Source organism: Camelina sativa, chromosome 7 (assembly GCF_000633955.1).
Source record: "Camelina sativa cultivar DH55 chromosome 7, Cs, whole genome shotgun sequence".
Classification (NCBI taxonomy): Eukaryota; Viridiplantae; Streptophyta; class Magnoliopsida; order Brassicales; family Brassicaceae; genus Camelina; species Camelina sativa.
The window spans coordinates 27,509,876-27,527,647 of NC_025691.1; the positions used below are offsets into that span (position 1 = coordinate 27,509,876).

At 29.2% G+C, this 17,772-nt stretch overlaps 1 protein-coding gene across 1 annotated transcript; it reads right to left on the bottom strand.

The window, feature by feature from the left end:
- On the bottom strand, nucleotides 3,791-9,790 carry LOC104702896 (BEL1-like homeodomain protein 4). Its single transcript, XM_010418817.2, has 5 exons — nucleotides 9,501-9,790; nucleotides 8,217-9,270; nucleotides 7,045-7,436; nucleotides 4,940-5,000; nucleotides 3,791-4,378 (listed from the first exon to the last, which is right to left on the bottom strand). Exons 2-5 carry the CDS (start codon nucleotides 9,219-9,221, stop codon nucleotides 3,899-3,901), a joined length of 1,938 nt encoding a protein of 645 aa, XP_010417119.1. The 5' UTR covers nucleotides 9,222-9,270; nucleotides 9,501-9,790; the 3' UTR covers nucleotides 3,791-3,898.

The following is a 17,772-nucleotide window of genomic DNA, read 5'->3' on the forward strand; positions in this document are numbered from 1 at the left end:
GAATGTCATTATAAGACATAATTTTGTGAATTTGGTTTTTAAAAAGTGAGTTATTATATTATGAGTAATTTAATATATTGTTATACTTTTTTGTTTTAATATACTTGGTTTTTTTAAATTCTTGCATATTATAGTGACATATTATTGACATTGCTATAACAAACCAATTTAGAGTGTTTATAGTTTCTAACTTTAATATCAAGTTTCAATATTTTAAAAATATTTCAAAATAAATTATCTAAAGTTTCTTATATTATATAAAATTATAAAATTCAACATAAAAGTATGAAATTGAATTTAAATATTCAAATTTTGACCCGTTACTCAGTAAATTTTTTAATTCAATAGATATTATTTTTAAAGAATAACATTAATAAAAATTGAATATTTTATAGATTGAATCATTTATATTTGTTTTTAAAAATTCAACTTATGGTATATCCGGAAATAAAACTATTTTTTAATTATAAGAAATAATATGATAATTTATTTGTTTCACAAAATAGACTCATATATAAAAATAAAAGGTGAAGTATAATATTAACAAATTAATATGTTAAGTTAGATATCAAAGGATTTTATTTGATGAATAATTTAATAAAGAAAATTAATATGGTAAGTTAGATGATATCAAATGATTTTTTAGAATATTTCTATAAGATTTTTGGAAACAATAAATCCAGACTATACAAATAATATAAAACTTAATCTATAACATATTTGTAACCAACTTATTAAAATCATATTTGTACTTCCGTTTTATTATATAGGGAATTGTTGTTAAAAAATTGGGTGAAATATATGTTATTTAGAACAAAATAATGATAAATGAACAAATCATTTTTATTTGATATCTTTTTAAATTTTAAGCAAATGTGAGGCTAAAATTTGGGTACCTAGCTAGTCTATAGTTTCCATATATAAGTAATAATTAAATTATTTCTATAGATGAAATAAGAAGCATAGATGAAGAAAAAGATAGTTTGTTAGAAATATATAATACAAATTACGGAAATGAGTTTCATCATAACTCACACTTAACAGTTTTTAACAAATAATCAAACTTTTTTTTTGTCAACCAAACATTAATAGTTAAAAAATAACTTCACGGTTGGTTGCCCAAACCGGGGGGAAAGAGTTTACAAATGAAAGTTCAGAAGGTAAAGATCTTGAAGAACGAGCAAGACAATCAACCCTCTCGTTTGATGAACGCGGTATCATGGTAAGAGTGAAAGATAGAAAGGAAGATCTGAGAAAGCTGAAATTGTCCAACAGATTGGAAAAGGCGGATCATTTGTCTGGAGATTGCACCATCGCCACTAACTCTGCACAGTCCGACTCAAAAGATTGACAGTCAACACCAACCGCCATGAGAGATTCCATAGCCCAAATCAATGCATATAACTCCGAGTGTAGGGGTGAAGGACTTTGTCTCTGACATCATGCTCCCAAAAGTAATGTCGTATCCGCACTATTACAATACCACCAACCCAAGCCCGTAAAAATGTCTGAAGCCTTCCAGGATCCATCAACCAGACAACGGGAAGAAGGTTCTTAGACTTCCCTAGTTGACGAAGGAGCCAATACTCCCGCAGAAAAAAGCCTTAGCTTCCTCCCATAACAGTTTATCATTCGCCGCTTGATAAATAATATCGATTGGTTCCATCTCTAACCCTGAATTTTTTTTTATTTATATCCTTCCAAATTGACCATAAAACCCAAGGTAATGTAACCGATATCCGAGAAAAATAATCAAACTTTTCATCCAAAAACATTAAAACAGAATCGATAATTTTTCAAAACTGTTAATTATTTATACTTGTTTTTATTTATAATTAAGAGAATAGCCCAATCAATAGCTTTATTTAACCCAAAAAAATAAAACAAAAATAGTACGCAGCGTTCTTTGTATATATATGTGGAAATCACAGAATGTGCTAACGTTTTCAAGGCCAGCTTAACCACTAATTCACATGGAAAATGTAAAATTTCAAGAGATTAACTATATATATATATATATTAATACATATCAAAAATAATGTATGCATGACAGAAAGTTCCACCATGCGATGCGTGCAGTATAAATTATAAACATGACATTGACACAGAGACTGTCAATGTATTCGACAGCACATATATACAAACGCTTGCGTATGGATCATTAAAAGGCAGAGGCCCTCCAGTATTAAAATCAAGAATCTTACACTCATGCATATTTGATTTTCTTGTCACGTTCAGATCTGCATTGATATTTTCCTTTTTACAAAGGACAAAAGAAATTGTTATATTGTATTTTTGTATACCAGCCAAAAAATAATATTGAATTAAATCATAAATCAGTATATGAAAATTTTCCATTTTAAATAATGTTCTTTTATAAGAGTATGGTAGATATTGGACAGTGGTCAGACAAGAAGGGTTAAAAATTGGACCACTAAAATAGGAATAAATGTATTTAGGCTTCTAATGGCAACATGTGCAACAGCTGCGAAAGAAATGATTTGCAGTTTTAATTCTAACTATATGTATATATATATATATATATATACACACAAATATTTTTATCAAATCATTACTTTTTTGTTTGGTAAAATATTTTTAACTTGGTATACATTACCTTTGTTTAGTCATTAAAACACACAAAAAAAAAACACACACACACACACACAAAACGGAATAGTTTAAGAACGAAAATTATTTCACTAAATCATTACTATATGTTCAAGTGTAATTGTTGTCTTGTTGTCATTTTCATTTACTTCAACGACCGCTGAAGTTAAATAAAGTGCACAGTATAAGGAATGATCGTAGTGTTTGACAAAAAAAAAAAAAAAAAAAAAAAAAAAAAAAAAAAAAAAAAAAAAAAAAAAAANAACACAAGTAGAATCAATCAACCTCCTAGGCCTAAGTAAAAGAGAACTACTTTTTAAGAGTGAGGAACAAAAAAACAAGATTAAGGGTAAAACATGTGTATTTTTGTGTGATTATAAACTAAAGGTGAGACTTAAGAAACTATATACACTAGAACCCCAAATTTTATTTAACCTCTCATTTCCAGAAATTCATTATATATTTGGAATTAGGTGACACGTAGATGTTCTTGTTTACAAAAATTATTGAAGTAACTTTTAAGGGAACCCTTTTAGAAATAAATTAAGTAACAAGTCCCTATTTTATAATTTTTTTTTTAAAAGCAATGTGTAGCACCATGACAATGAGCTTAAATGCCCCTTTGTGGAAACAAAACGTCTCTGTCTCGATTGAGATAGCCCCAATATGACAAGTAACCAAACCTTTGGAGTTCTAGGGAAACAATAATATCTTCATCGAACAATATTATTGTTTCTATTTAAACAAGATGTCACGTTTTAAAGTTTAAACTATAAATATAAAAATAATGCATTTGTTAATACGTCGATAGTGCACCAAATATATTTTGTTGCCATTACTAAATTAAGGAGTACATAGTTGTAGTAAGTAGGGATTAGTTGAGAGATGATTACATTGATTAAACAAGCAAAGTGATTAGACTTAAATGGAACATTGGCACTTTCCTACGACTGTTATCGTTTATTAGTAAAACCAAATGGAAGAATCCAATAAATGCTATATCACAAAATTTAGTTTTAGAAACACCAAAAAAATTACAGAAACATAATAATATCAATTTCAAAGAAGAATATAATAAAATATGTGCATAATTGTATATATAGTATAACTTTGGTGGCTAGCTTGGATAATACTTGAGATATGTATCTCTCTTCTTCTTACGACAGAAAAGACAGAAAAAAAATGAAAAGAAATTTATAAGTATGTGAAGAGACTAAAAACATATATAGATAAACCAAAAAATGTATTCACTATAATTTGGATTAATAAATTTGAGAAACGACGAAGACTAAAAATCTCCAAAGTCTCTAACGGAGAAAGAAGTGTTCTTATCAGGAATATTGCCAGAGTGGCGTAGACCAAGCGTAAGTGACACGTCACCAGGCTGTTTGGTGCCGAATCTTATGGCGTTCACACCACCACCACCATCGTCAACGTGGAAGTCACTGACGTCTTGCTGACACGTGGTGACGGTGAAGGCGTCTGAGCGGCCGTGAGAAGCGGCGGCGACGGAAGGGAGGAGGAATGAAGAGTCGCTATCGTGATGTGTCGATGTCATCGTCGTTGGAGTTTGTGCGGTTATGACAGTGAAGTTGTTTTCATTGTTGTTGGGTTTCGTGTCGTTGTTGTTTGTTTCTTGCTGTCTTCTTTGTTGTTGATTTTCATTTTCTTCCGCTTCTTCTTCTCTTTCTTTTGCTTCTTGTTGATACATCTCTTCAACCATTGGTTTCCATAGACGAACCCTAGCATTTATGAACCAATTTGACACCTGAAAATTGAACAAAATTAATCAAAATTGTCATTAATATCCATGCAAAAAGGTTAACTTTTAGTATTTTTTACTTATTTTGATTAATGTATTTTACAAGATTAACATTTTACAACGACACTTATTTTAAATCAGAAAGAATGTCAAAACACAATTTGAAAGGGATGTGAACTATAATGGATAGATAAGCCAAGTGTATTAAATTTGGGATGTACATAATAGTAGAAAGACTGTGAAATGAAAGCTAGTACTGTCTTTGTGCTGAGTATTTACGTCTCTCTCTCTCTCTCTCCTATGTTTTGTATACTTGTGTGTGTGTGTGCGCGTATGATGTATTAAATGTAAAAAAACGAAACCCAAGAAAAATGATTTCATCATATTCAAAATCCATGCAAGAGAAATAAACATGAGGCCACGATCATGTCAGATTTTGCATGATGAAATGATTGATATATATGGTAAATTGTGAATTAATTGCAACATGTAAATGAATAATTAAAAGGGTTCTTGTATATGATCAGTATTAAACATAAATATGTATCTATACAGATAAAGGCTGACCTGATTTCTGGATAAACCAGTCTGTCGTGCTAAGAGGTGCTTATCAGCATCGCTTGGGTACCTGAGAAAGAGACCAGAAAATGACTTCACAATCTTTAGAACCCTAAACCCAATAATTATTTATTTATTTTTTTGCATAGAGAGAGAGAGAGATAAGAGGAAAAACACAATCAAGTAGATGCAAGAAAAGGTACAAACTTTTCTTCTTACAAGGGCGTGAGAATCTAAGGGACAAAAGAAAAAGCTGATTACAGAATAGAAGCATTTGGTTTTATTTTTGTATCTTCACTTATTTTTCACTCTAAAGCAAAAATATATTCATCTGTACAAACCAACCCTTCTCTTCTTTACTTCACTAACAACAAAATAGTAAAATTCTGCAGACATTAAATAGAGAAAGTACTGATGAATAATGAAAGAAGAAATTGCTTTTTTCAGCTTTTAGTTTTTTTTTCTTTCTCTTTTTAATTTCTGTCTTTCTTAAGAGACAATATACCAATGACACTGTACCACTGACAAATCTGAGACCTATTTTTTTTTTTTGTAATTTTGTTATTGGCAATATATTTACTTCTTTTGATCATAATGGAATGTGGAAAAAAAATCAAAGCAAATTAAAGAAAAAAATAACTAGAAAGAAAGGGTTAGACAGAGACAGAGAAACCGTTAGGATGCTATTAGGGCATCATTAATGGGAGAACTTTTTTTTGTGTTCTTAGATTAAATATATAGTGAAAATAATGTTAGATCAGTTGTTAAGATCATAGGTAAAAAAAATGGGAGAACTAATTATGGTGTTCTTAGAATAAAGATATAGTGAAATAATATTCTTAAACATATTACAATTATAAAATCTTATAAAATAACATTTAAATTGCTTACTTATATAAAAGCAATTGTATACTTATAAATTAATATAATATTCTTAAACCTATTACAATTATAAAAACTTATAAATTAACATTTAAATTGCTTACTTATATAAAAGCAATTGTATACTTATAAATTAATATAATATTCTTAAACATATTACAATTATAAAAACTTATAAATTAACATTTAAATTGCTTACTTATATAAAAGCAATTGTATACTTATAAATTAATATAATATTCTTAAACATATTACAATTATAAAAACTTATAAATTAACATTTAAATTGCTTACTTATATAAAAGCAATTGTATACTTATAAATTAATATAATATTCTTAAACATATTACAATTATAAAAACTTATAAATTAACATTTAAATTGCTTACTTATATAAAAGCAATTGTATACTTATAAATTAATATAATATTCTTAAACATATTACAATTATAAAAACTTATAAATTAACATTTAAATTGCTTCCTTATATAAATGAAATATTTTTTTTTCATAAAATCTCGTCCAATCACATGAAGCCACGTCAAATAAGAACTGGGCTTAGATCAGTTCTACATCAAGAACTAAAAAAAGTGTTCTAAGCCACTATTTATTATTTTTATAATTTTTTTGGGCTAAGAACACTCTTGGTGTTCTCCCATTAATGATGGCCTTACGATCCCAAAGCCTAAAAGTTTGTGATCTCACTCTGCAAACTTCTTTTGTTGCATTAATTATTTAATCCCTTTGCCATGCAAACCACCTTATATTTATATAAACACACACATTTTTCTTGAAAATCCCAAGGTCAAAGCATTGTACACTGATCTTATATATCGGTAGCATCAAGGGGAAAAAACGAAAAATCAATTGATATTTGAATATTTGATTAGTAAATAAACATATATAATCAAACTCATTGACGAATTGGTACTTATTTAAAAGAAATTTTTAGTTTAGTTTTGAAAATTAAAAAAAAAATCAGCAACATTAAAAATATTTTGATTGAAATTGAAATATTCTTCCCGCAAACCAAACTCAGTTTGAAAAAAAAAAATGTCACTTTCATAACTTAATTTTATAAACATATTATCAGTTAAAGTCTTGGTATCGATGTATAGTGTTAGTCTATATTTTATAATATACGGTCAACATTCAAGAGGATTAGATTATATTTGTAACAAAGAATAAGAGTAGGTAAGTATGATTGAGTAGGGATGAGAAAGTGGACTTACGGATTAAGAAAATGTTCGAAAAGCCAAGCTCTAAGGATGTTAACGGAGCGTTCAGGCAAACCACGTTGCGGTCTCCATGCCTCTTGCTCCATCATGCCCATATGATGAAACGCTCGTTGCTGACGCAAACTCTGCTCTAGCAAACGTAATCTCGGCGTTTCGCCTTTGGTTAGCCCAGAGGACGCAGCCCCTGCCGCCTCTTTATCCCCTAGAAGCTCACAGCTGCGTTTAAGCTGAACCGCTACCGCGTCTTTCAAACACCGGAAGTGCCTAGACATTGCCTTTTGAGCTAATGTCGTGTATGGAACCGCTGCACCATAACCCATTACTTGGTCGAATGAGTTCACTACCATTTGCATCTGTTCACAGTAGTGGTTGTACCGTCGGTCCACCTACAAATTAAATTTTTAAGAAATGCAATATAGATTGATGAGTTTTTGTTTGTTATTATTAGCTCATTTTTTAAGATAAATATTCAAACCTCATCAAAAGATTATTTTGTATAATTAGGTAATATTATACATTCATACTTCAATGTGTTTTGTTCTCCTAATAACATCTTAGAACATAAATTAAAATTAAGATATTGACACAAGATAATGTCAACTACAAAATAAATTGTAAGATAAATAATGAAGTAACTTCAAGGACTAGTTTTGGTTACGTAGTAAAGGTAGCTTATATGGAGAAGGGAACTCTAATTTTAAATTTTCTGGTTGAAGACTAAATCACTTAAGTAATCATAATTTAAGTTCTTATGTTTAAATTTGATTATGCGATGCCACCAAACGCGTGACACAAAATATGGATTAATACATCAAATCAGACTGTAACACCAGTATAATGATATTAGTTAGAAAAATTATATAAGTGATGGTAGGATTGCGTAATCAGGCTTTACCAACTAGAGCATGTGTCGTGCTCTTGTACCAGTCGGTCTTTCTCAATACATTTAATTTTTAAGAAAACAACTTAGATAGATTTTATGAAATATTGGTAGATTCAAATTAATTTTAGAATGAGAAAAAATCACGAAGAAAGATCAAATATTTTAGAGATTAATATGAAAATGTTTATTTAACATAAAAATTCAATCATTAGAACGGTTCATTAAAAGTTTGATAGAAAATTAAATAAGTTTGGTTAGAGAAAAATAAATGTGAAAACGTTACCTCTTCAAGCATAGACAGTAGCTTGACCTTTCTTCTTTGATGTTCAATCCGATCAGCCGGAGATAAAGGAGGATTATCATTAGCTGTTCCAGCGGAAGACGAGGAACCTCCACCTCCGCCGCCTCCTCCTCCACCGGTAGTATTAGGGTTCGAGTTGTTCCTACTAAGTTTATTCTTCTTGAAATGGCCTCTTCCGACACTACAAAACTCTTCCAACAATTCTTGTGCCGGTTTTGTATATTTCGAATTCCTCAACGTATAGATACCTCCAATGGAGGAAGACGCCGCCATGGGAGATGATGAGGATGACCCGAAATGTCCCACAGCTTGATGTTGATGATGATGATGAGAAGAAGAAGAAGAATTATCAAGAAGAAGGTTCTTGAACTGGTTGAACTGATGATGATGAGCCGATGCGTTAGTAGAAGAAGAAGTTCCATCAACGGCTGCACAATAAATGCTTCTATATTCCTCGGCTTTAGCTGCAGCTAATGAAGATGAGAGAGATAAAGACAAACCCTTTCCGCCTTCCACGTGGACGGTCCCGATCATATCTCGGTTCTGGTGATGATCGGATGAAGATGGCCATGTAGAGTGTTGTTGTTGTTGTTGCTGATGCATAGTGTTCTCGTCGGTGAAAGCAAAACCTTGATGATGATTTGGTAGTAACATATGAAGAGTTGAGTTGTTGTTGCTGTTTTGACGGTTTTGTTGCTCTAGCAATTGTTTAGTACTAGACTGATCAAGAATCTCTCCACCAGAGCCACCACCACCGCCGCCGCCGCCGGGAAAAGCAAACATTTCAGACAACATCCCGGCTGTCTCATAAACCGGAATTTGAGCACCGGAGACGGCTGATTCATCTACTTCCTCTTCATGATGAGTAGTTGATGATGATCGGTGGAATCCATTAGAGAAGGAAAAGATTCCTTGGTGATGATGATAATCTTGTGACATAGTAGAATCTGAATTCTGATGATGAAAAGTTGTAGTAGCTAAACCCATACCGGTTCTTGATTCTTGTTACTCATTCTATCTCCAAAGCTCTTGGATCCTGTAAGGATTCAGACATACACAGAGAATCTTATATAACACATAAGAAAAAATACAAAAATTTTAAGAAAAAGAAAGAAAGAGAGAAAGAGAGAGGAGCTAGTCAACTAGGTATTATACAGGTTTTTTTTTGTTTGTTGCCAATCTCTTTCTTGTAACTCTTTTAAGGTTCTCACTATCAGCTTTGGTCATCATCTACATATATGGTATATAGAAAGAGAGAAGAGTTACCTTGGAGTTGCAGAGAATTGTAGCTATCCTTTTCTTCTATCTATCTCTCTCTAGCTTTCTTTTTCTTAGGCTCTTCTTTTATTTATTTTATTTTTTCTGTGTTAGCTAGTGAGAGTTTTGTTGTTTCAGCAAATTCTTGAAACCAAAAAACTTATAAAAAAATCTTCTTCCCAAAGAGAAAGGAAGAGAGAGAAGAGAGAAGAAGAAGAGGCCGCTGTTCTTTCTTCCTCGCCTCCCTTTGAAACCCACCATTCTTCTTTATTATTATTTTGGTTATATATTTTGGTTTATCATTTTTAGTTTTCTGTAATAATAATAATGAAGTGGTTTTATTATAACTTCTTATTTTAAATTTTTAATCGGTAAAGGTATCCATATCAATAACGATGAGGAAGAAAGACAAAACTTATAAAATCCTGAAATTACGAAACTGTCCTTGTCTTTTTTTTTTTTGGTTATAATTTTTGTCAACGGTATATTAATTTATAAATGCAAAAAAAGAAAAAAATATTTTAACTTTTTTTTATCACGGAAATGTCGGCTGATATCAACATTTTAAAGGCGTTAATTTGGAAACTTATTTTAAAAAGCAAAACTTAAAAGAATACAAAGATAAGGTGAGTCCAAGGTCATATATCTCAATGACCCAAACCACCACCATAAATACTTCCACATATTTTTCTGCTTAAATAATATTCTCATTTGCCAAAAAAAAAAAAGTATTCTCATTTTGGGCCATATATATATATATAATATGTACATATATATATATACTTATTCAGAAAATAGATACTAATATTATATATTCCAACAATGTCCACTCAATTATCCTTCTGATTTCGTGTTTACTTGCTGGTTAGGGTCAACTATGTCATTTTTTACTACTTTATTTTTACGTGTCTACTTCAATCAGCGTATGTAGCTCATGCTACTCATAATGCAGAGCTAAAATCTCAATACTGGAAGATAAATGATACTCCTCTATATATATGCTCCATTGTATATGTATATATATCAAATATAACTAATATACCATCACCCAAATATTGTATTATATATGGTGCAAAAGATCTTGTTCATGGTGGTATCTCCAAACATAGGATGTTGGCATGAATGCTCAGCTCACTCTCAACAAATGTTCAACGAAGGTTCGACTAATCAACTCAAACTTACCTTCTGACTTTTTTCTGCTTGCTTTGTAAGTTGTAACTCAGAATTTGGATTCATGGATCATATGTTCTTAGGCTATACCTTTGGTAACTCGCTTTGGTCTTTGATTTATGAAGGTTATAAATTCTTTCTCTGAGACACTGTACTTAAATTCTTGCTCTGAGACACTGTACTTAAATTCTTCCAATTATCTCTGGTTTTAAAATCTACAGGCGTCACTAGTTTAACTCTTCATTTTGATAGGAACACTAATTTAACTCTTCTATCGTCGCAACTGGCAAGCTGTGATTAGTTTATAAGGATTGATAAAAAAAATTCAAATTTCATCACATTTCTACCGCTCAATATGAATGCTCTTTATTGATATATTGGCACCATTGCCTCCTTATTATGGGATTCAAACTCTAAGAAGCTTTAAATATGTTGCAACGATGGCTTCAAAGATGATTTAATCATAGAAATCGGGTTCCCTATCCCTACTTTCCTCTATACAGGAGCTATTGGCATATAGAAACATAAGAATTGTCATATAGAAACGTTAGAATTGTGTAACGATGACCCTTATTTATTTGTCTTCGTAATTGGCTTCTCTTGTTTACATATATAGTAGTAACAATGTATTTTATATTTTTTTTAATTTACATTGTATATATGCATGCAATACAACTACAAACCCAAAAGGTATTTTAAATATATATTTCCAAATTTGATTTGACGTGCGTATCCATCTCACAAACAGTTAGAAACATCCTGGATATGTGCTATGTAGGTTATAAATCCACAATGGGATAAATAATTGATGGATGGCTCGAAAGCAAAAGTGAAAAGCCCACTTGTATTGTATATTTGTATATATATCTACGGAGACTTATGTTGAAATATATTATGTAAGAATCAGATACCAAATCAATGATTTCTTAGCACCCATAATTTGGTTTAAACTATTTACTTAAGTCTAAATGAATTCAGCTGGTTCCTCAAAGAATATTAATTTTTGCTAAGGATAATTAAGTTGCCTATTAAAAAAAAGTTGAGGTATTTCCTAAATCAATTATGTTTTAGTTTCTTTCCACCAATTTCATCTACTTAATAATTCAAAGTTTCTGATACATTCCCCCTCCCCCACCTCAATCTATATCACCAAAATTTTAAGCAACCTAAGTTATGTTATACATTTTATATATTACCATATAAAAGTATCAATTTGCTATTATGAATATTCAATTTACAATTTTGTTCCAACTGCAAATGAGATCGACGGTTGACAGCCCAACCTTCTTCACTCCTACCAGTATCTTTCTCTTTTCGTATTATTTATAAATTTATATTTTTGAAAAAATAAAATGAAAAAATAAAATCTGTGTTTCCAAAAATATAATTTGGAAAAATGATTGCCAGCTACTTGAAGTATACGCCAACACATAGACACACATACAAACAATATAAATATTTTGTTAACTACATGAACTATTGTCATCACATAAGGACATCCATAAACAAACATAGGTTATGTGTAAAACACCATAAACATTAAATTTTGGCTGGAATCCGGCATTGACCAGTGTTGACCAATGTTTTTTTCCTAAAAATAATATTTTTTTTGTTTTTATATATTTATTATAAATAAATAAATAAAATAAATGATTTGTATAATTTACCAAAACAAAATATAACAACAAAAAGTTATATGATAAAAAAATATAAGAAAATTATGTATCAAAAAAATTAAAATTTTTATGACAAACAAAATTTGTGGTATATCTAGTAACTAATTTTGTTAATACAGAAAATATACCAAAAATAATGTAATAAAACTATACCACCAAAATTTTATGTCTAGTAGATTTTTTTATAAAACTATAACAAATATATACCTTTCTGTTTTAAAAATCATTTTTTTGTTTTGTATTTTCAAAGATGGGGGTTTTAAATATATTTTTCTTTTTTTACTTATTTATAAGATTATGTCACTTGAAATATATCCAAGGCATTGCCAACTATTTCTTTGATTTTAATAGATCAACCTTTGATTTTACAAAATGAACTTTTGTTTTTTAACTATCTTCTTGATATATGTCTTTTATGTAAATAAATAAAATTTTCAGTATTTTTTTTTTGTTTTTCTTATTAGAAACAAAGAAATAGTTGGTAATGTCTTGGATATATTTCAAATGACATAATCTTATAAATAAGTAAAAAGAAAAAAAATATATTTAAAACCCCCACCTTTAAAAATACAAAATAAAAAATGATTTTTAAAAGAAAAATTTATAGATTTGTTATAGTTTTATGAAAAAATCTACTACACATAAAATTTTGGTTGTATAGTTTTATAATATTATTTTTGGTATATTTTCTGTATTAACAAAATTAGTTACTAGATATATCACAAATTTTGTTTGTCATATAATTTTTAATTTTTTTGGTATATAACTTTCTTGTATTTTTTTGTCGTATAACTTTTTGTTGTTATATTTTGTTTTTGTAAATTATACAAATTATTTAATCTTTTTATTTATTTATCAAAAATACATAAAAACAAAAAAATGTTATTAAGAAAAAAAATTGGATATTTTTTATGGTCAACGCTGGTCAATATTGGTCAATGCCGGTCAACACGGGTCAACGCCAAATTCCGGCAAAAAATTAATGTTTATGGTGTTGTACACATAATCTATGTTTATTTATGGATGTCCTTATGTAATGACAATAATTCACGTAGTTAACAAAACATTTATATTGTTTGTATGTGTGACCATGTGTTGGCGTATACTTTCAGTAGCTACAATCATTTTTTACATATAATTTTTGGTCGGGTGAATCTCTCACGTGAATCCCACCCCTAGAACTCACACACGTATGCACAACCATCCATCACGTGTGGAACCTCCTTTTTCGCATGTGTGGTTGTGTCCTTTATCCTCCTCTACGCATTTAATGGATCTTCTGGTTTTATAGTCTCTTCATCAATGGTGGTTGCAAAAATCTTCCGAATATCTCTTTGTATCTTCATCAACACGTTACTCTCCTCTCGGCCTCACATTTATTAATATATTCAATATAACAATGTCGATGAATCACTATTAGTTAAAGATCTTATAAATTCTATAGTTGTTTTGATTCGAACTATGTACAAATAAGAAAATTTGACTATGTATACATTTTTTTTGTTCAAAAGGACTATGTATACAGAAGATGATTATTTGAGTTATTTGTATATAATTCAGTAATAGCAAATTGTTACTGAATTAAAACCTCTATAAATTAATAATGTTGGGACCAAGACATTTTATTAATTTATAGTGATATTAATTTATTTATAAATAAATAACAATTATTTTAAAGTATAAATTAATAATTATTAATTTATATAGATTTATTTCAATAGTTTAAATTTTAAAAATTATTAATTGATGGCAAAATAATATTAGAATTTAGGATTTTGTAAATTTTTATGGTATTGGAATTGAATTTTTAATTTGTCGAAAACATTATTAACAATAAATAACAAATAAAATAGACAAATTCACTAATACACATGACATACACAAATTTAAATTTATGAATAATAATATAAATTGTTGTATTTTCATAGTCAATCAAACTATCAAAATGTAAATGATGGATATCTTAGAAATTGAAAACTTAAAAAAATAGCTATTATTATGACATGTTACATAATATTTTATATCATTATAGTTTAAAAATACACCATAACAATTGCTTTATAGATATGAGCTTTAGGAGAAACATACATTATTATACCAGCATATATATATATATATGATTATTAATTTATGATATTATTGGAACTATATTTTACATGAGGATTTCAAAAAGAATATTATCTTATTATCTTATCTAATTTTGTTATTTTTTATACTGGCCGGACTTGAGACTAGCAAAATATATTAATTTATATTGTTTATTAATTTATAGAGGTTTTACAGTATATATTTGATATATACAACTATAGATATCCTCATATTAATTGTTACTGAATTGAGATATGTTATATGTAGTATACTAGATATGAAAAAAAATTAGTTAGAAATAAGAAGATAGAAAATTAGAGTCACTTGTTCACGTACGTATGGTTGTTAATATAGACAAACATATACTTACACGTCTCGTAGATCATTAAAAGCTCTTTAACATGCCATGTGTATCCATATATAGAAACTCTCAAGTTCACCAGGACAAAGGCATTGAATGATTAAACTACAAATATGTAATTATCATATCAATATTAGTCCATTCATTAGTACTTCCACGGTTCCACCCAAACTCTTCTTTTTCCATCATCCAACCTAATAAAGCCTCTTGTTTCTTTGTTGAAAGAAACTAACCTTTCAAAATTTATTCATACTGAACTACATCAACACATATTTGAACGTAGCTAGGAGTTTTGATTTCAAGAATATTAAGCATAATGTAAGTTATTGTACTCTTCTAAACTAATGAGACCTAAGCTAATTAACTCCACTGCACTGATCCTAAATTGTAACAATGTGGAACCTCCCCGATGTTTGGCAACTTTCTAATGAACAAAAAATATTCAAATCTAAAATTTTTAATCCAAGGCTGCATGGAAGATCGGACTGGGCATAACGCCACAACCGAAAGAGAAAGTTAAAACGAAATTAACAGAAAAAATATATATATTGACATTATATGAAATAAAAGGCAAATTTTGTAAGCAAAAAGAGAAAAGAAAAGCTAAAAGAAGGGAAATGATAATACTGCGCAGCATAACGAATTCTTGTCCGAGGAATCATCAACCCTCTATGTCACTCTCTCTTCCTCTTGTTTTACTTCTGTCCTTTTTATTAAATTGCCTTTAGCATGTGAGAACTTACATGATTAAATGATTGAAAATCGAATGATTGGATGAACATTAAGTTTTCACATGTTGAGGATTGAGGAATTCCATGTAAACATATTTTCTTGATACATACTATTACATATATACGTAACCTTCATCTAAAATTAATTTATCATCGAAAGTTATTCCCAAGGTTTGTTTGCTAGGTAACCAAACTTTGGCTAAAAGTGTCAATAAGGCAATGGAAAAACCGTAAATAAGTGATATGTTTTTGTAAATATGATTTAAAGTAAATAATGTGTTATCAAATAAATTGACATGATATTTGTTTGAAATACAATTAGGATTTTTCTATCCTTCTATTTTTGCAAATTGAAAATGGAGAATTCGCTATATAATGCATATTCTTTTCTTTTTTTTTGGTCTTGTGAAGTAAACAAAAAATTACATCTAATGAAATCACTATCTTCATATCATATTAGAGTTTAATTAGATGGAATGAACCACAGAAAGAAAGAAAAGATACATTGAAGGAGTAGGACTAGTCGTCATATCATTTGTTTAACAATTTTTGGTGTGACATCAGTTTTTCGAAATGCTGATGTTAAAGACTCATATGCATTGTTTCGGGAATTGGTACGACTTTCTCATTGATACTTGAATCAATTTCATGAATGTAAATGTACAAAGCAACTAACTTTGATTTTAAATTAATGGGTGAGTGAGTGATATAATACCACAAACATAAGGACTAATGAAAATGGAGGCTATGGTCCCTTCTTATTCCACTGTTTGTCCATTCGGTGTCAATCAAATTGTTCCTTTCTGCTTTATTTATTTCGCTGAACTCCTTTTCTTAGCTCTTTGATAGATACTTCAAAAAATTGTATAATATTCTATCTTCTTCTTTTTCGTTTGATTTTTTTTTTTTTTTTATGGAGGAGATGGTTTTTGTTTTTCTTAAAATTTGATACACTATATCTTTTTTGGTTTAAAAATTGTCTAGCTTTGGTGTTAGATGCTTTTGTTTTGTTTTATTCCCGCCTTTTAAGTACACTCATTTTTGCAACTTATGCTTTGTATAGTGGTGTGACCACAAGCTCACTACACATGTCTTCGGTTTGCGCATTTATTTGTGTATCAATATGAATATTGTAATACTTATATATATATATAAATGTGCCATTTGTGCATGGAAACTTTCAAAATCTAACGCATGACATGCGTTCAAAATTTCTTTACTAATATCTTCTTGTTTTTGTCCTTTCAAGATTGGAATAGCTTTAGACCATTCTAGGTTAGAGTTTAGAGATTTTGATCCTTAATTATTTATCATAAATTATACTATAATACTACCACTTCGACATCTATATAACTAATCATTCTGCGTTTCTTACACGATAGTTTGGTTGAAGTTGACTGTGTTGATTATAAAATGTCTTATAATTACGTCTCTGTCAATATTTAAAATAGATGGTTTCAAAGGTATAGCCAATAAGGAAGGGTCCATATATATATATATATGCATAAAGATGTGCAACTTTGACTTTGAATATCTTAGATCCAAACTGGTTGATTCAGGCCTTTCACATCCCTTAATTAGGAGTTTAGGACCATGCATGCATAAGAGAAATAAAACATATATGCAATGAGTAGGGGTAAAAAACTTAAATTGGGCTTTCACATAATGAATTATGCAATGTGAAGTGTTATACATTCATTTTTAAGTACCCAAAAATAAAGTTTACAAGATTTGGTGTTTTATATAGATGGTACGTAAAAATAATGTGAAAATATAAAATGCTCGATTATAAAGAATATGCAAAATCATTAAGTAATGAACGATCATATCGTATTTACGATATTATAAATGAAGAAAATTATAACACCCAAAGATGTTATGCTCCAATATTTGATTTTTTTTTCTTTTTTTCTTTCCAATATGTGATATATGCTGACAAAAAGTTGACGCATACATAGACATAGACAAACACGATTGTATATAAATCCAAGGGAAAAAATAAATGATGATATATTGATATGACCGGAACTTGCAAGCTAAATGTTTGTATTAGACATTAACATGTTAGATAGTAAGGTATAACTTTTATGATTTGAAAGAACGATTATATATATGGCGAATTAGAAATAAGTTTTATAACTTGAGTGTTCATAAAAAGACAAAGCATGTATTAAATATTTAAAACCACAAAGATAAGTTAAGATTTGGATCTCAATTTCGGCCCTCAAAAACGAATTAAGCAAAAAAAAAAAAAA